Source organism: Zootoca vivipara, chromosome 1 (assembly GCF_965207765.1).
Source record: "Zootoca vivipara chromosome 1, rZooViv2.hap1.1, whole genome shotgun sequence".
Lineage (NCBI taxonomy): Eukaryota > Metazoa > Chordata > Lepidosauria > Squamata > Lacertidae > Zootoca > Zootoca vivipara.
The window spans coordinates 25,184,565-25,203,617 of NC_142582.1; the positions used below are offsets into that span (position 1 = coordinate 25,184,565).

The 19,053-nt window shown below is 44.4% G+C and overlaps 1 protein-coding gene across 2 annotated transcripts; it reads right to left on the bottom strand.

Moving 5' to 3' along the window:
- On the bottom strand, positions 1–8,001 carry LOC118093693 (dehydrogenase/reductase SDR family member 9). 2 transcript variants are annotated; one of them, XM_035133284.3, is made up of 5 exons: positions 7,867–8,001; positions 5,366–5,717; positions 2,615–2,873; positions 1,553–1,716; positions 1–488 (listed from the first exon to the last, which is right to left on the bottom strand). In XM_035133284.3, the coding sequence occupies exons 1-5, from the start codon at positions 7,873–7,875 to the stop codon at positions 262–264; spliced, it is 1,011 nt and encodes a 336-aa protein (XP_034989175.1). In that variant the 5' UTR covers positions 7,876–8,001; the 3' UTR covers positions 1–261. The 2 variants fall into 2 exon arrangements, with proteins under 2 accessions (XP_034989175.1, XP_034989165.3); XM_035133274.3 differs by lacking the exon at positions 7,867–8,001 and having other exon boundaries at positions 5,366–5,835.
- Between the last annotated feature and the right edge of the window lie 11,052 nt (positions 8,002–19,053).

Below are 19,053 nucleotides of genomic sequence, written 5' to 3' on the forward strand. Positions count from 1 at the left end.
TTTGACTGGTCGATTCACTAAGATTTATTTGAGTTGGCAAATGCTAAACCCGAGTCATCTAGATCTGCCTTCACTACCCCTGGGCAAAACAGTCCTTATGACAACTGCTTTTTTTAAAAAAAGGGGTAAACAAGAAAAGAGAAGGAATTATTGCCAACATCGCTGGATGCTTGATCACCTGTGAGCACAGATGCATTCATCTTCATTGTTCGGTACGCACAGCTTGAAACAGCACAAATTGGAGTCTTTTCGGATGTCATTTTACACAGCGTTTGGGTCAAATAGCTGAACTTTGTTCTTCATGAGTACAAAGTCCTGCACAAACGATGGCATTTTTGAAAGTGGTAGCCAAAGAATCTTCGCATCCATGCCTGCACTGTACCGTGCCTTTGGATATTTGCTCATTAAGGCATGTTCCATACAATGCACAACCAATGAGATGTCTGTATTCTGACACAGCTTCACTAGTTTCTCCTTCTTTACTGCTTCTGCAGAGAGAATGAAAGCAGGAGAGGGAGGTAAAATATATGCAGCAATAAGCTTCAAGAGTCTTAATTCTGTGCAACACTAACTTATTTATTTGAAGTACTGTTGATGTGGAGCCAGTTTTGCACTGTGCAAAGAGCATTGGCATATTGTTACTTGCAGTTAAACAATAAGGCTTCCTATCTCCTTTCGTTCCCTTCCCTTCTCTCTCCATTATCCAGCAGGCAGGACATGGAAGTCTTTGCAAGGTCTATTGGCATTGTGGGTAATCCTTGGGACGATTCCAAGGCCTACCACTCTTCAGTCATGATGTATGCTGTGGAGCATGAAGTTGAGGGAAGGAAGCAATAAAGCTTCCCTCCTTTCTACCACATGTTGCCATTACTGCATTCACCTCTGGTAAATGAAGGGAAAGACCAGGGCCATCTTAAGCATATGTGGCGCCGTGGCGCAAGAATCCCTCCGCCCCCGCCCCCACCCCCACTTCCCAGAGTTGTTGACCTTTTCCCAAGCCTCTGCGGGGATTGCTCTCCTCCCATGGGGGCTTGGGAAGGAAGCTGCACGTCCGCCAGCCATATGGTTGACGGGGCGCAGCTGGCAGGCATGCAGGAGGGAAAGGGGAGGCGGCCGGCAAAACCATGCAGCTCCCCCACTTGCTGGGGCGCCCCTGAGAGGTTAGCGCCCTGGCGCAACGCGCCAGTAAGCCCAATGGGGAAGACAGCTCTGGGAAGGATTAGGAGTGTGCTTTGACCGTGGGCTGGTGGAGAGCAGAGGAGGTTGAATGCTAGGAAGTCTTCTCTGCCACAGAAAATCTCTTTTTAAAATTATTATTCTCATTATTTTCAGTGAGACATATTCAATATATTAAAACAAAACCATGGCATATATTGACTCAGTCACTGTGCTCTCCTCTTTTTTGAGGTGCCCTTTTGAGAAACCTGGAAGTTACTGGTAATTTCTCAACCAGGCTTGGGTGAGCTTTGATGGCATCTCTACTTCTGACTACTTCAGAATTATGTTTAGGCCCTTTCTCCATTAATACAAAACAAAGAAACTCATGGCTTACCTTCCTTTAAGTATTTTTCACCATACTGCTTTTGTATAGTTTGAGGAAGAGTGTCCCAAACAGCCATTTTTTGTCTCATGACCATGTCTCTGTCAGAAAGCCCTGTTTTAAACAGTCCTGGCTGAATGCAAGAAACATTCACTCCAAATGGTATCATGTCCTGTCTGCAAAGAAAGTAAAAAAGCTGTCATTAATTTTGGTCAATGGTTTGGGTGGATTTTTAGAGAAAGCACTATATGTAGATTCTGTCAGCAGCACATTATAGTTTCTGTGCGTGCGCGCATGCACACACACACACACACACACACACACACACACACAAAGATCTTATAAATGAAACTTCTCAGTTTATATATAAAATGAGTCAAGGTCATGGGATGCCTTTGGAGTCCTTGTGGTAAACCTCACAAGAGATACATCATGCATGTCCTCATATGAACTCCTGCCTATCTCCTTGACATTTAAACCAGATTGTATCTCTTCATTCATTTTTTATTAATGGCTCCACCAGATCCCAGGGATCTGGGCCACTCTCTGCAACAACTTGGTCATTGGTTCTTGCTCCACAATTAATGCGCCAATGCAACCCAAGAAGACATTGGGTTCAGATGTTCAGCACAGACCTTCAAATCCTTTTCATGATGTGCAGCACTTATGTTTCAAGTAAGAGATCATTTGTGACAGAATATGGGCAGATGGAGCCCATGATTTACACCCAAATAAGTCATATATACTAGTATTTTGTGTACTATCTTGAAATGGAGGACAAGTGGAGAAAGTTGGGTATAAAAAAACAGATGACCAAGAACTATGTTAGTTTTTGAACTGATACATATAAGGAGCACTGTCTCATGGGTGCGCCATTTTGCCGGATGACCCCTGATTCAGGTAGCATGAGAGATAGATTTGGATGGATGTTGGTGGTGGTGAGGCCAGTGGCATGGTGGAAACAGAATTCTACCAAGCCCAGTTTTATCCCCTGCATGCAGGCACCGAACCCATGCTCAGTTTGGGTTGAATCATGCATGCATTATGAAGGCCATCCATTAACTACCATTTTACCTTAAACTGTCGGTGAATGCTTCTGCCCCATATTTGGATGGACAATAACCACCTGAGCATATTGGTAGAACACCTCCAACACTGGTTACGTTTATTATCCTTCCCTTTGCCTTCTTCACCAATGGCAGCATGTGTAATGTAACATTGATGAGGCCTATTAGATTAACATCAATCGGTGCTTTATACTGCTCGATGGTCAGCCAGTCAGTTGGTGCTGAGACTCCCATAATTCCTGCATTATTGATCAGGCCCCACAGACCTATGGGGGCGGAGGGGAGACAGATTTTAAAAAAACAAAGAAAAAGATAATTTATTAGGTCTGAGAATGAAACATTTGGGGAGAAATTGATTTCTGAGATTTAACATCCCCATTATCATTATTATTCGAAAGGCAGAGAATAAGATCATCATCATAATGGTATATAAATATCATTACATCTACGTAAAAACAGAAAGGTCATAACAGTAACCCAGCCATGTTAATTGGTAGCAATTCACAATCATGCCATTTCTTTACTCTGAACACTTTAGTCTGAGTGAGCGGGGGTTAATTCATACACGCATGCACACCACTTGACATTTCATCATGCGGCAACTCACTGATGAATGTGTGTGTTGCCACTGCTGAAAAGTATTGTTATATTATGAGGGCAATGTGAAAGCTCTGAATAGGACAATTATCTCCACAATTATCTCCACATAATTGCTCCACGCGTAACTGCTCACTCACTAATGCAATACTTCAGTTTGCATCCTGTCATATGAGGGAGCTTGCCATATAAAATAGTAAAGTGCCTCCTCAACAATTTATTATGCAGGACGTAGTTAAAATCAAATCCAAATCATGAACAGCGGCATGACCTTAAAACTTTAAGGTGTTTTGAAATGAGGCAGGTATTCTTCTCGTTTCTTTGTTTGTTGGTTTATGAGGAACTAGCCTGCTCCCCAGACCGTAACAAGAACCTACTGGATCAGGCCAGTATCCTGTTCTCACAGTGGCAACCCAGATGCCCATGGGAAACCCATAAGCGCAAAACAACACTCTCTGCGCCTGTGGTTTCCTGCAACTGGTATTCAGAAGCATACTGCAGTGCTTCTGACAGTGGAGGGAGAATATAGTTATTGTTCTTAGCAGCCGTTGACAGCCTGGTCCTCCATGGATCTGTCAAACCCTCTTTTAAAGCCATCCAAGATGGTGGCCGTCACTGCCTCTTATGGGAGTAGTTATTCTAGAGTGCTAGCGTTATGAGAGGGTGGCGCTGTGGTTTAAACCACTGAGCCTAGGACTTGCCGATCAGAAGGTCGGTGATTTGAATCCCCACGACAGGGTGAGCTCCCATTGCTCGGTCCCAGCTCCTGCCCACCTAGCAGTTCGAAAGCACGTCAAAGTGCAAGTAGATAAATAGGTACCACTCCGGCAGGAGGGTAAACAGCGTTTCCATGTGCTGCTCTGGTTCGCCAGAAGTGGCTTTGTCATGCTGGCCACATGACCTGGAAACTGTACGCCGGCTCCCTCGGCCAATAACGTGAGATGAGCGCCGCAACCCCAGAGTCGGTCACGACTGGACCTAATGCTCAGGGGTCCCTTTACCTAGCATTATGAGACTTGGAGAGAAAAAGACTTATTTATCCCCTTTCTCCATGCCATTTCATACATTCCTATCATTTTGGTATTCTACTGTCCCCCAACCCTGGAAGAATTCCTGCGGACACCCTTATTAAAAATAAGACCATTGTTTTTATTTCTACCCTGCCATAGCCAATACTGCTCCTAATAAGAGTCAAGGCTTGTGTGGCAGTGGCTAAATTACAACATTGAGTTACAACACCAAGCTTACAACAGTAAAAAGCCATAATTTTAAAATGCCTGCAATTTCCCTGTAATGCTCACCACTTTTTCTACTGCTCACATGCTATTACCCCCATACCTACTCAGAAGTAAGCCCCATTTTGTTCAACAAGCCTCTTAATAAGTTTTAGAATTTTACAGCCTCACCCACACTGTGCCACACCATTGCACAACCTACTTGGCATTTCCTTTCTATGCTTTTAAAACATGAAGGCTGTGGAAACAGGAAGGGGGGGGGGAAGAGCTCACTCTGCACAAAACAGCCGATAAAATAAAAGGTAAATGTAACAATTATATATACAAATAATTTCAAGTCTGGTCCTAGCAGACACAGGAGGTACCCACTGCTCTTTAGCGCTCAATCGGAGCAAATGGCAATTTGGGCATTCCTCCAGATTGATGTTTGCTTCGATTTAGCACTAAACAGGGGATTTTCCCTGGGGAAAAGCAGTGGGACAAAGGGAGAAACCACTTGGACCCATACTTTCTAGACATGGGGCAAGCAGAAGTGTGGCTGAGCCCTCGCCCAGTGGACGGAAGCCACAATGCACAATGATCCCTTTATTTCTCAAACCCGTAAGTTTAATTAAAAGCTTGCATTAAGAAGGAAAGGAAAAACCAATTCATTGGCTTTTTGTGCAGGTTGGTAGATATGTACCTGGAGGGAGCCTGCTGTATATTTAAATGTTGCACAGAAGGGGAAGTTCTGTGCGTTAAGCCTTCCTCCTTCACGGCAGCCCCAATTCTGTTGTTGTTGTTTAGTCGTTTAGTCGTGTCCGACTCTTCGTGACCCCATGGACCATAGCCCCAATTCTATGCCTCTCTTAAATGTACAGAAGCCCTCTTGGGGTCTGCACCGCATTTAGTAGATTTTGGGAAGAGTGCAGGTGCCCATCACGTACCTTTATCCCCTACTTCTTTTTTAACATATTCCGTAACTGATTTGATGCTCTCTGTCTTTGTCACGTCCAGTAGCACAGCATGGAGGTGCCTGGAAGTCTCTGCTTTCAGCTCTGCGGCTCCTTCTTGAGTCAGGCAGGCAGCGATCACTTGAAACCCTTTCTTATCGAAGGTTTTGGCAGCCCGCTTCCCAAATCCAGAGTCACAGCCGGTGATGAACACATATTTCCCTACAAGGTACATGTCTTTTAACTTCTGCCCTGCTCTCCATTTCCACCAGATGAAGCAGATGACAAACCACATAAACACGTAGTAAAAAAGTCCTATTTCGAGACCGCTATCTTCCATTTCCTCCTTGAAAGAGACAGAAAGACACATTACAACAGGCATTTTCCTGCCATTAGCATCATTTCCTGACTGTGAAAATCTAAAGGAAATAAAAAGCGGGGCAACGCTGAGAGCCACTCACACCTTCCATCGCCAGCCTTTAACTTCTGTTAAAATAAGGAAAGCTTCCCTGGGGGCCAGTAAATAAAATGGTCACTTTGCATTCATCAGAGTGTGGAAGTTTTAAGTAGTTAGGAAGCACCACAGACTTGTTGCCTCTCAATCAGGCTGTATACGGGGAGTAAAGTCCCTTGAATGCAACAGAATCTGAAATATAGCATACATTATTATTATTATTATTATTATTATTATTATTATTATTATTGAGGACAACAGGTTTTGAGACTCAGAAATACGGTAGTGGCCAGTGAATTAATAAAGGATGTAAGGTAATATTTGGAGCAACTTGCCCTTATGTATTGTATGATATCTGTTCTATTGACTACATTAGTGTTAGTGTTAGTGTTAGTGTTAGTGTTAGTGTTAGTGTTAGTGTTAGTGTTATCATCAACACCCTGCCTTTTCCCCCTGACAGGGACTCAAGGCAGTTTACAGTTAAAATAGGAACAGTTTAAAACATAGAAAAACAAAACAATTAAACATTAATAAAATTAAAACTACACACACACATACACACACACACACACACACACACACACACACACACACACATAAAGGTAAAGGGACCCCTGACCATTAGGTCCAGTCATGACCGACTCTGGGGTTGTGGCGCTCATATTGCTTTATTGGCCGAGGGAGCTGGCGTACAGCTTCCAGGTCATGTGACCAGTATGACAAAGCCGCTTCTGGCAAACCAGAGCAGCACACGGAAACGCCGTTCACCTTCCCGCCGGAGCGGTACCTATTTATCTACTTGCACTTTGACGTGCTTTCGAACTGCTAGGTTGGCAGGAGCTGGGACTGAGCAACGGGAGCTCACCCCGTCGCGGGGATTCAAACCGCCGGCCTTCTGATCAGCAAGCCCTAGGTTCAGTGGTTTAGCCCACAGCGCCACCCGCGTCTCACACACATATAAATAAGCTCTATTAAAAACATACAGAGAATTACAATGAAATTTTCATTCAAAGCAGTCAGTCCCTAAAAGCCTGTAGGAATAAGGAAATCTTCACCTGCCAGCAGAAGGGCAGCAAGGAGGGAGCCAGTCTAGCATTTCTAGAGAGGGAGTATTTATACCCTACATTTCTTCCTTTGAACTCAAGGTATCTTATTATATGGGGCTTCCTGAACATCCCCACTCAGGCACTGGCAGGATGTAGGGATGTACAACTCTGCCAATTTCAGTTTCTCTCAGTTTCACACTTTCCCCAGTCTTTAATTCAGTTTGCCACAATGAGAGTTAGCTCAGTTGGTTAGAGCATGGTGCTAACACCACCTATGTGGCAGGTTTGATCCCCATATGGGCCACCTGCATATTCCTGCATTGCAGGGGGCTGGACTAGAGGGCCCTTGGGGTCCCCTCCAACTCTACAATTATATATGTTTCTAACATTTCTGCATCAGTCTGTGATTATTATTATTATTATTATTAAAAAGTCATTATGAAAAGTTCCTCAGCTTTTTAATGTGCATTTCTCGAAATATGCACGTTTTTAATGCAGTTTTGCCTAATCTATGCATCTGTCCAAGTCGCCCTCCCTAGTCTAATGCACTTTTATGCGCACTTTCCAGACCCAGCTCTGCTTAGCTCATTCAGCTTGCTGGCTCCACCATATGCCTTCAGCCTGGAACGAGCATGCCTGTAACATTTCCACAGCACAGAATTAATTACAACTATCACTTCACCCATCTTCAGAACAACTCCGTGAGGCAGGACATCAGTATCATCACATCAGAGAGAGGAAACTGAGGTTGGGAAAGAATCACTTGACCGAGGCCATCTAGATATTTCAAAGATGAGCTCAGACTTGTGTACACCCATTTCTTGCCCTGATTCTGCAGTGCTGCTGAAGGCAATGCTGGCTTGACTTCTTCAGTGCCATGGCTTCAGATCACTTGTACGCATAGAGGTACAGCAGCATAAAGCAATCACCTGCTTCGGAGGCTGGCTGAAAACTAAAGAGTTGCAAAACAAAACAGAGTCCATCTATACATTTACCGCTGTCATGCTGGCTGTGGCTCCTCCGGGAAAGGGTGTTTCTCCTCCTATATGATCTGGCTGGATCAATATGCTGTTTGTTTATCTTCTCAGATTACTTCCCTCTGTGTGGCAGGACTCATTTTAAAAGCAGGACATTGCGCACACGATGTTGCAGAATGGAATAGGTAGATGCGGTTGTCTGTCCTCACTTCCTCCGGAATTTCGCTCGCAAAGATGCAGTCAACCTATTGGTGAAATAATTACGGAACAATACAGCTGCTCTTTAGTAAGCTCGCACAGATCTGAAGTAAGTTTGCAACAATCGCTACGGACTAGCATTGAGCCTCTCATAACATAAGAAGTAGTTGGGTTTTTTTTTATTAAAAAAATTGTATGGTTTATAGCTTTCTGAATTTTTAGACTGCGATTCAGGAAGAAAACCCATTGAACTCAATGGAAGCTTCTACTTCCAAGTAGGCATGTGTAGGATTGTACTGTTAATGCTGTAAAACAAGGGTGGGGAATCTATGACCCTTCAGTTCCAGCCAGCATGAACAACAGTCGGCTGTGACAGGAGCTGGGAATCCAACAGCACCTGGAAGTTCAAAAGCCCATCACCCTCGTTGCAAACTATCCTGAATCCAAATTTGATAAGGGGGTGTTATAGCGCTATTTAAAATAAATAAACAAGATTTTTTTAAAAAACAAACAAACAAATGTATAAATTTGTTCTACCCTGCAAGGAAAATAACCCACCAATTGTGTCATTCCCTGCAAATATTGAATATTCCATACAATTCCCCCCCCCCCAGAACAGTTTGCATGCAGATACACAGTTACGAAAGTTGTTGATAACAGAGCAACAGTTAAAGCACGCCTCCAGTTACATCCCAAAAGCCTGGTGAAATAAAAATGTTTTCACTTGCCTTCGAAAGGAGACCCAGGAGGAACACAGGCAAACCTCCCTTGAAGGGTGTGCCTGCTACGACTTCAGAGCCGCAACTGTATAGGCTCCGTTCTTAGAAGCTTATATCCTCTCCAAGGAGCATGACATTCCTCAACTTCCGTTTGTTTCAAAAATCCCCCATTTTTTTAAATCTAAAATTTATTTTAGATCATCCAGGCAGCTTTTCTCAGATAAGTAAAGTTTCTCAGCTTCATTGCTTCCTCTTTTTTAAATGGAAGAAGGATAAATGCTTCTCAGTCACCTCTCACTTCTTCAGGAAAGGGAAGGGGAAACCCTTTAAAACTCTCTGTTCTCTTTTCAAACACACATAGTAGGAGCCTGGCTGCTGGATAAAACCAGAGGCCCATCTAGTCCAGCGTTCTATTCTCACAGCAGCCAACCAGATACCAAGACCTGAGTGCAAGAGCCCTTCCTGCTCACAATCCCACGGAGCTAGTGTTCAGAGCTGTACTGCCTCTGAGACTGGACCAGTAGCCATTCATATCCTTATTCTCCACAAATCTGTCCAATCCCTTTTTACATTCACCCTGATTTGCTTACAGGCTGTATATTCACCTTCTCACCAACCAATCATTCATGCATTCCACACTGTTCGCAGGCATCCCCAAACTTCGGCCCTCCAGATGTTTTGGACTACAGTTCCCATCTTCCCTGACCACTGGTCCTGTTAGCTAGGGATCATGGGAGTTGTAGGCCGAAACATCTGGAGGGCCGCAGTTTGGGGATGCCTGGTTCAAGGCATTTCTTCATCACTTTCCTAACTGCAAAAAGGCCATTTCCATTTTTTAAAAGTGGGTTTTTCGCACAAGGGCAACAAAGCATTTTCATCCGCTTTAATCGCACAAACCTAATTCTTTGCAGCACACAAAGTACTGGAAAAGTCTGGAAAAGCCACTGGAGACCAATTAGGGCTAATGGAGAACTACTTCATCAGCCCCTCAACACCTGCCTTGAAGAATGCTTGAAGGAGCTGGGTATGCTTAGCCTGGAAAAGAAAGGACTGAGAGGAGATATGATAGCTACTTTCAAATAACTTTAAGGGCTGTGACATGGAAGAGGAAGCATGCTTGTTTTATCCTGCTCTTGAGGGTAGGACTCGAGCCAATAGCTTCAATTTATAAGAAAGGAGATTCCGACTAAACATTTTGGGGGAAACTTTCTGACAGTAAGAGCTGTTCAGCAGTGGAACAGACTTCCACGGGAGGTGGGTGGACTCTCCTTCCTTGGAGGTCTTTAAGCAGAGATTGGATAGCAATCTGTCACGGATGCTTTAGCTGGGATTCCTGCACTTCAGGGGGTTGGACTAGATGACCCTTAGGATCCCTTCCAAATCTAAGATTCTATGATCTTACAACCAACCGGCTAGCTCTCTTTTTTTCATTGGCTCTGGCTTCACCTACCAGCATTTCCTTTTAAGAATCCATGTAAATTTAGGAGTTTCACATTTCACCTCCAAGTTTATCCTGGAATGCCCATTCAACACCCTGTCAGGAATAGTGCCTCAGATCATATTCCCATATCTTAACAGTGCATGTTTAATCTGGCAGTCAAGGCACTGACCTGCATTTGCACAGGAAACTCTTTTGGAGAACAGATGAATGAGTTTATTTAGATGCTTCAGTTTTGCTTTAATTTACAATAAATCAGGTCTGAGATAAGTGGCTTGGTTACTGCCACATTCCAATGCCTCCTTTCTAAGAATTTTCTTTTACAAATTCTGGATTACATGAAACTAGTACTTTTTTTTCAAAAATAAAATAAAATATGAAAGTCTCTCATATTGTATTTTAAGATCCCACTATATGCCATACAATTTTGGATCGGAAAGAGTGTCTCAATTGCTCTTTTCCCGGTCTCACACATGCTTTTCTGTAGTTATGGGTTTTCTTTGACTGCTCTGTAGCTTGCTGACTGAATAAAAAAGAAATTACAATTTAGCACACAGAAAGGGTGAAATAGTCTCAGAAATCCAAATGTTGTTTGAAATCAGGGTCGAGGTGTACACCCGCTTCTTTCCCTCTAATGGTATCCTGACCTAGAAAGACGTGGACTTCAGTTTCCAACCCTCTCTGAGATTATGCCATGCTAATTTTTCCTTGTTTGCTGTCTCGATCTGAGGAAGAAGGTTGTCATTGAGCTATGTACACTTAGAGGTGAGCTACACTGATCATGAAGGAGATGACAACAAGAATAGTCACCCTTGTGATCGTAAGGAGCTGACGGTTGGATCCACCCAGTGGTTGCTGACACAACTCCCATGTTCCTTCCTTGGCAGGGCAGAGCGAATGTAGCAGATCTCCTGCCCTTGAGATTCCCTGGTCTCCAGCATCCAAAAGCCTGGGGCTCACATGGCAGGGTCTGGTGATGTCACAAGGCAAGCTCTAGTGATGTCACAAATCCTATGAATCCATGGAGTGAAGATCACATGCCCTTGCAAAGCAGATCACACAAGGAAATGAGCCAACATTCCTAGAAACAAACACACCTCTCTCTCATACTCATCCTTGGGCGTGTTTGTGCGTGTGCGCACGCACGCACACACACACACGCAGCAGAGCAACCCACACCTACTTTCTTCCTAGCTTTATCTTTCATTCTAAATTGCTTCCTTCTTCCTTTCCTTTATATTCTTTTTCTCTCTGACTCCCCTTTTCCTTGGTTCCTCACCAAATTCTTCCATTTATGGGTGTCCACAGGCACCTTTCCAGTGGGAAGTCAAACGCTTGAAAGGGGAGATAGCAGGGTAGCTTCAGCTTACCAGATTTTTTTCAAAGAATCCGGGGACACTTTATTATTATTATTATTAATTATTATTATTTTAAAAAATTAAGAAGTAATATCTTCTCTTCTGTGGCCTCCTCTGCTGCATGGCCTTCCTCTGGCCTTCCTCTCTTGGAGCGCTAGCCACCATGGAGTAGCCTTGGGTCGGGCCTGGGCTCAGCCACATGTCCTTGCCCTCCCAGAGCTCTCCTACCTTTTTTCCTCAGCAGCGGCAGCAGCATGGCAAGGTCAGGCCTCCCCTCTTTTTCTCCTTCGTCTTTCTCTCTCTTCCTTCCCCTTCTCCCTGCATCAGCTCTGGGGTTTTCCTGGCCCCAGAGCACCGCTGGGCAGTCAGCCGGGTGGCCGAGCGCTCTCCCGGCTTGATTTGGGTCGTGGGAGTGTGTGTGTCAGCAGTTCCCCCAGTTGACGCGGCAGGCGTATCCGGTTCCCCCTTGGCAGTGGCGGTGGCAGCGGCAGCCTCAGCAGCCCGGAGCCAGGCTGGTAGCGCAGTTGGCTCTGGCCGGCTTCAGGAGCTGCTCACTGCCCTGGCGCCCGCCATTTTGCCTCGCCAGAAGTCCCCATATGATGGGTCTTGTGCCGTTGAACCAATCACGCATCATTCATTCCCGACTAATAAATCTACAACACTTAAATCCGGGGACATTAAATGAAATCCAGGGACATTCCAGGGACGGATTTTGTCTGGGGACAGATTTGAAAAACCGGGGACTATAATTAGAGAGGAATTACCTAAGAAAGATATTACGTTTTTTTCTGTATGCCACAACAGCAGCTAGAATAGTATTAGCAAGAAATTGGAAGACTGAAGATATACCGACGGTGGACGACTGGCAGTTGAAGCTGATAGAATTTATGGAACTGTCCAAGCTGACCGGGAGACTCCGTGAGCAGGGGGAAGAATCGGTGGAAGAAGATTGGAAGAAGTTTAAAGTTCATTTAGAAAATAATTGTAAGATTAGCAGTGCTTAATAAAAGATTTGGAAGTATAAGGAGGTTGTAGATGAGGATTAGTTGAGTTACTGTTGTATAGTAAGATTTAGTTAAGTGTTTTATTGTATTGAGTATCAAGAATTAATTAGAATAGAGTTGTATTTTAAGATAGTAATAAGAGATTTACTATGTTACCAAGTTAATTAGATAGGCATTAAAGACCTGCAGTAGACGAACCTGGTGTTTGAAAGCAGCACCGCAAGGCTGGCTGAAAGAGCAGACAAAACCAGAAAAGGGGGGTGGTAAATTTCACATGCTCCCCGTTGCATGAGTGAGGGAATGTGGGGACATGTGCTTATGTCATGGGAAAGGTGGCAACTCAAGGTCCCTATGGAATCATTGTAGAGTTGCCAGACGATAATTTGGAAGAATCTCCTTTCTTTCTTTCTTTATTTTCCAACAGCATTTGTAAATATTAAAGGAAATAATAAGTAACTATAATAATGGGCAAATAATAGAGTAGACCCATTGAAAGAATCGACGTGAGTTAGTCATGCCCATTGATTTCATTTATAATTTCATAGAGCATGATTTAATCATTCACAACCCAGCGAGAAGGATGGGTGGATAGTCAGACAGACTGACATGCACATACAATATGCTTTATTTTCTACCCTGTTTCTATCCATCTCAGTAAGGAAAAGTTAGAATAATTAATAACAACAACAACAATAATAATAATGTACTATGTACCAATTATGCCCTAAGTTCCCAAAGTACTTGCTATGCATTATCTCTATCATTGCAATAACACCTTGTGGTACAACAACATTATGGTCCCTGCGTTACAAGGATTGGGTGTCTAGGAGGCTATGGCTGACTTAAAACCCACAACAGCTTACGTTTGTTGGGATTTTTTTAGGCGCCACAATACTCTTTGTTGCTTTGGCTTGTATAAGGCCCCCAGGCGAGTCCATGACAGTATGGAGATTTGAACCAGAGGATCACCATCTCATAACTCACACTTTTACAGCCACTACATTACACCAATTAGTAAAATGCTTGCATCCCAAATATGGAATTGGTACGTACCTACTGAGTCGGAGAAAATATGTTGGCAGGTTGGCTACAAGTACAGCTAGTCCAAAAACTTCTTGTGTTCTCTCTCTCTCCTTCTCTCTCTCTCCTTCTTCCCTGGCAATCTTCTAAAGATGATTCCTGCACAGAACAACCTTTTGACTTTTTAAATTAAGGCATCACAATGAGTGCCTTCTGACTCAAGTCATAAACAAATTGCAGGTTTAGTTGGCTCTCATGAGTCACATTGTTGATTACATAAGTTATTTATGTTGTACAGGTGTATTCAGTTTGGCAGTGAGTCACATTTGTGGTTCCTCAGCTACGAAACACATGGCCCAGAGTCAAGGGTCACAGTATTGGTGTAAATGAGTAATACTTCCTTCAATTGAATTAAATAATTTAACCAATTATTTAAAATTACTATATTTTAATAGTGGTGTTATATTTTTGTGAGCCACTATGGGAGTTCCATTGCAAACTGGAGGGCGGGAGAAACGAAACGAAACAAACAAATAATCTAAAATAACTTTAGATATTTATAACTTTGCAGGTTACCACCGGTAACCTGAATTCCACCTCGCATCAGTCTCAGGCAGCATGGCCAATGGACATCATAGGAATCATGTCCAGCAACATATTGGAGAACACAGTAAGCCCTGCTTGGTTATTAGCTCTGGCAAGACAAACGCCTTCTTCTGACTGGCACCATTGGCATCCTAATCAATGCTTGTTTTCATCTCTCAAGGTTAAGTCTCCCCATTTTCAACCTCATTGTAGGACACACCTGCCATTCTAGGCAAAACATGGCATCCTAGGCCAAAGCGATTTTGCTTCCTGCAGCATTCTCTGAAGAAGCTGACTGAACTGAGAGAGGGCTCTTACTTCAGGGTTGCCTTTTTCTACTACAGAAGGCAGGCTTAAGGGTACTGAGTAGGCCGCGTAGCACTCACAGTTCTGTTCTTCAACATAGCCAATGGCGAGGGAGCTCACGAGGAAACGGCAAGAAACTGCCGCTGCTAACCCCAACCCTCACAAGCCACATCACTTTCCTGAATGGTGAGACCAGTGGTTCCACAGCTACCAGATGGCGGCCATCAAGACGAGCACCAGCAGGACTGTTGCCGCCATTTGAAACTCTTGTAACGGCCACAAAAAGACATAAAGGGGATGCATGGCCCCTTTTGCCCACTAAATGCCTCCATGCTCCCCAAGTAAATAAAAATAAAAATCAGCCATATGTTGAGCTTTTGACCCACCATTGGAGCCAACTCCTAGGGGCCACAGTCCCTTTGACCTCCCCCAAAGCATTTGAGGGGGCCAGCTCCCCCAATGATAGGCATTGCCATTCCAATGATGTGTGTGCACCGTGTCTTGTAATGGATTATGTGAGATGGGGCTTGCCTGGGGACCCCCCCCCCCAATATTTTGTTCAAGTTCGCACCCCTGTGACCCACCATTAGTACAGAACCCTTTTAATAAACCAGTGAGGTCTGAGCTAGAGGATGAGTCAAATATGCAAGTTTCAACAAACATAGAACCAAACTATACTGTCCATCAGGGAACAATAATAGTACAGCCTGTCAGGAATGATAATCACATTACCCTTTTATGCTAGGAATTTTGGTTGATTCATATTCTACAGTCTTTTAAATGTGTTTGCGGGAGGGGAGGTTATTATTTTGTTTTTGTTTTAACTATTTATTTTGTGCTTTTTATCCTGTATTTTTATCTTGTGAATTGCCCTGAGATCTTCGGATTAAGGGCGAAATATAAAATTGGTAAGTAAGTAAGTAAGTAGATTTTGTGCCCTGCAGGCAAGGCACAGTAAAGCTTTTTCTCATTGATGAACATGAGGTAAATGTGTGATCAACTGTGATTCTATATTTAACTTGCAGAGAGGGGAAGAAATACTGATCAAATGAAGTAATCTTCACTTGATGCAATATGTGAAGAGACTAGCAGCTGGTGTACACCCTGAGAGCAATTGCTCTCTCATTTTAATACCACTCCCTTTCTAACAAATACTTTCCAACATGGTGTTCATTTTTCCCCATATTCACCACAAGAATATAGGATGCTCCTTTATACTGAGTCAGACCAGTATAAGCTCCATATTGTCTTCACTGACTGGCAGCAGCTCTCTAAGGTTCCAGATGAGACATTCCCTGGAGATGCCAAGGTTTAAACCTGGGACTTTCAAAGTAGATGCTCTACCAGTGAGCTACAGCACTTCCCATCAACACATCACTGTTGTATGAGAGTATAACCTTTGCCAACTCCACGATATCATTAGTACAGATCAGGGCCGTCTCTAGGCCCAGGTCTGGTGGCGCGGGGCGCCTGCTGAGAGGTGCGGTGGAGGCCGCCCCAGGCACACTGGATGCAGCCCCAGCCGCTCTCTGAAGGCGCGCGGGCCTGGGGCCGCCTCCGCCGCACGCAGGGGCGTTGCAACAGGCGGTGGGCAGCACACCCTGGCCCAGGGCCGGCCCTACGGCCAGGCTGCGTGGCGCAGGGCACCGGCCCTCCAGGCATCGACCCTGCTGCGCCCTGCGCCTGCCCGCCCACCGCGCTGGGAAACAGGGTGGGGGCGGGGCGCTGGAGGGATCCGTCGCACCACGGCGCCAGGGCGCCAGGCATGCTTAAGACGGCCCTGGTACAGATGTACCTTGGAAGTCGAACGGAACCCGTTCTGGCAGTCTGTTCAACTTCCAAAATGTTTGGAAACCAAAGTGCAGCTTCTGATTGGCTGCAGGAAGCTCCTGCAGCCAATCAGAAGCCGTGGAAGCCCCATAGGACATTTGGGTTCCAAAGAACGTTCACAAACTGGAACACTCAGGTTTGTGGCGTTCGGGAACCAAAATGTCCGAGTACCAAGGAATTTGGGATCCAAGGTATAACTGTATTAATATTTTAAAGTATTGCAGTGGTACAAAATAAAGTGAAAAAGGTGGGTGGAAGAAAGAGAAGGAATGCAATACAATTTATGGTAATATAGCTATGATTCTTCTCTGCGCACTCAAGTATTTGTTGATGAGGACTGTCATTTCTGAGGTGAGCAGGCTGATGCCAGCCCATCGCTACACGAGGTCGTTTCCTAAGAATTAATTGGTTGTTGGAAGGCTGTGCTTCCTACGTGTGTCATGTTTCCTTTTTCAAATGTCATAAAACTGTGGGAAGCAGTGCAGCCGCGACCTTTGCTCTAAATCTCACAGCCTTGCAACATTTCTGAGTTGTATAATATGATGGGATATGGTAGTTACAAAGTACCGTAAGTGCAGCTGCCGTTAATGCCAGCACGGTAGTTGGCGGTGGTGATAATTGGCGGTTTGTAATAGAAATGCCCGCCCTGGGTAGGTGTGGCTCCCTCCACAGTTTGGTGACAGGAACTAGTTGGAAACTTAGTTTTGTTTTAGTTACAGGTAGGTAGCCGTGTTGGTCTGAGTCGAAACAAAATAAAAAAAATTCCTTCAGTAGCACCTTAAAGACCAACTAAGTTTTTATTTTGGTATGAGCTCTTGTGTGCATGATCTGATGAAGTGTGCATGCACACGAAAGCTCATACCAAACCATGATGCAAACAGAGGAAAATAGTCTACAGTACATTCTGGAATTTATCCGAGAAATGACAGAAGAAATATGTTATGGCAAAAGAAATATCCAGTCTTTAGAAGAAGATCAGCAGCAAATACCTCCTACGGAAACCTTGGACTTGGATGAAGAAGGGAATAACAAACAACAGAAAGAAGACAAGGAGCAACAGACTGAGAAATCAGCGTACCCTGTGAGAGAGGAAACGCTGAATACCCATTTGACTTTAGAAGCTCATGACCAAGATGGACCTGGGGAACTGGTCCGCCCAGTGAGAGAGGGGGATCAGACCCCAGAAATGGACTATAAAAACGTGGAGGGAGGGAACATTTTGGTTTGTTCTCCCCCAGTGAGAGTGTGGGGGGGAGCAAGCCAGATAGAAGACTGGCTACAACAGAGAACAATGAAAATGAAGATTGGGGTGGGAGACTGGCTGAAGAGACAAAGCAACAGAATGGGAGGAAGAATGAATGGGGTGGGTTGAAATGGACAAGAGTGGGTGTGGGGTGAGAAAGGTATATAAATATAAATAATGGATGGATTAAAAGGTTTGAATTTGGATGGTATAAAGATGCTGGCCGGGGAGTTAGGGAAATTGCTACTTGGGGAGAGGGGGAGGACGGAACCTGGGATTAAGAAAGGGGTTGGGGATTGTTAGAATTTGAAATTAGGAAAAGAATTTCTTTTTAGGGGGAAATTAAAGGCTAAGGGAAATTAAAAGAAATAGTTAAAATGAAGATATTTTGAGAATTATATAATTAATAGGTTTAATATAGTCAATGCTGTGAAACAAGATTTGTAATGGACCCGGGGAGGGAGGGACGGGGAAGTTGGGGATAAGATTGTAATGAGATATTGTTTCGTTTTGATACCCTGTATTTTTTTTTCTTTTTTACCTATTTTTTGGTTTTCCCTTTTTTCCTAATGTTTTTCCTTTTGCGCTTGTTTTTTTCCTTTTCTGTATTTTTTGCAAAATTTTTAATAAATATATTATAAAAAAAGAAAGAAAATGGCTGCCATGGGTAGCCAAAAGGGAAAGAAAGGTTATGGTAAAAAGGTAAAGGTAAAGGGACCCCTGACCATTAGGTCCAGTCGTGACCGACTCTGGGGTTGCGCGCTCATCTCGCATTATTGGCCGAGGGAGCCGGCGTACAGCTTCCAGGTCATGTGGCCAGCATGACAAAGCCGCTTCTGGCAAACCAGAGCAGCACACGGAAACGCCGTTTACCTTCCCGCTGTAGCGGTTCCTATTTATCTACTTGCACTTTGATGTGCTTTCGAACTGCTAGGTTGGCAGGAGCTGGGACCAAGCAACGGGAGCTCACCCCGTCACAGGGATTTGAACCGCCGACCTTCTGATCAGCAAGCCCTAGGAAGAAAATGGCTGCCATGGGTAGCCAAAAGCGAAAGAAAGGTTATGGTACTCTGTACCAATGAGTACCACCACACACATAGCACTGCCTTTATTGTGAAGCAAGTCCAAGCTCATTTGTATAAAGGTAAAGGACCCCTGACAGTTAAGTTGTGAACGACTCTGGGGTTGCGGTGCTCATCTCGCTCTACAGGCCGAGGGAGCCGGTGTTTGTCTGCAGACAGTTTTTCCGGGTCATGTGGCCAGCATGACTAAGCCGCTTCTGGCGAAACCAGAGCAGCGCACGGAGACACCGTTTACCTTCCCGCCGGAGTGGTACCTGCGGAGTGGTACCTGTTTATCTACTTGCACTTTGACGTGCTTTCAAACTGCTAGGTTGGCAGGAGCTGGGACCAAGCAATGGGAGCTCACCCTGTTGCAAATAAATACAACTGTTGGAGTTTCCCTGAGCCCTGTCTGTAGGACAGACCCACTGCAAGTTTACCTC

Bases quoted from the DNA above. Each gene is read 5' to 3' on its own strand.
- LOC118093693 (XM_035133274.3), bottom strand. From the start codon at position 5,753: ATGCCTGTTGTAATGTGTCTTTCTGTCTCTTTCAAGGAGGAAATGGAA. The intron at 2,874-5,365 runs GTACGTGATGGG...CCGCCCCCATAG, and splicing joins AAAAGAAGTAGGGGATAAAG to GTCTGTGGGGCCTGATCAAT. The intron at 1,717-2,614 runs GTAAAATGGTAG...CTTTCTTTGCAG, and splicing joins GCATTCACCGACAGTTTAAG to ACAGGACATGATACCATTTG.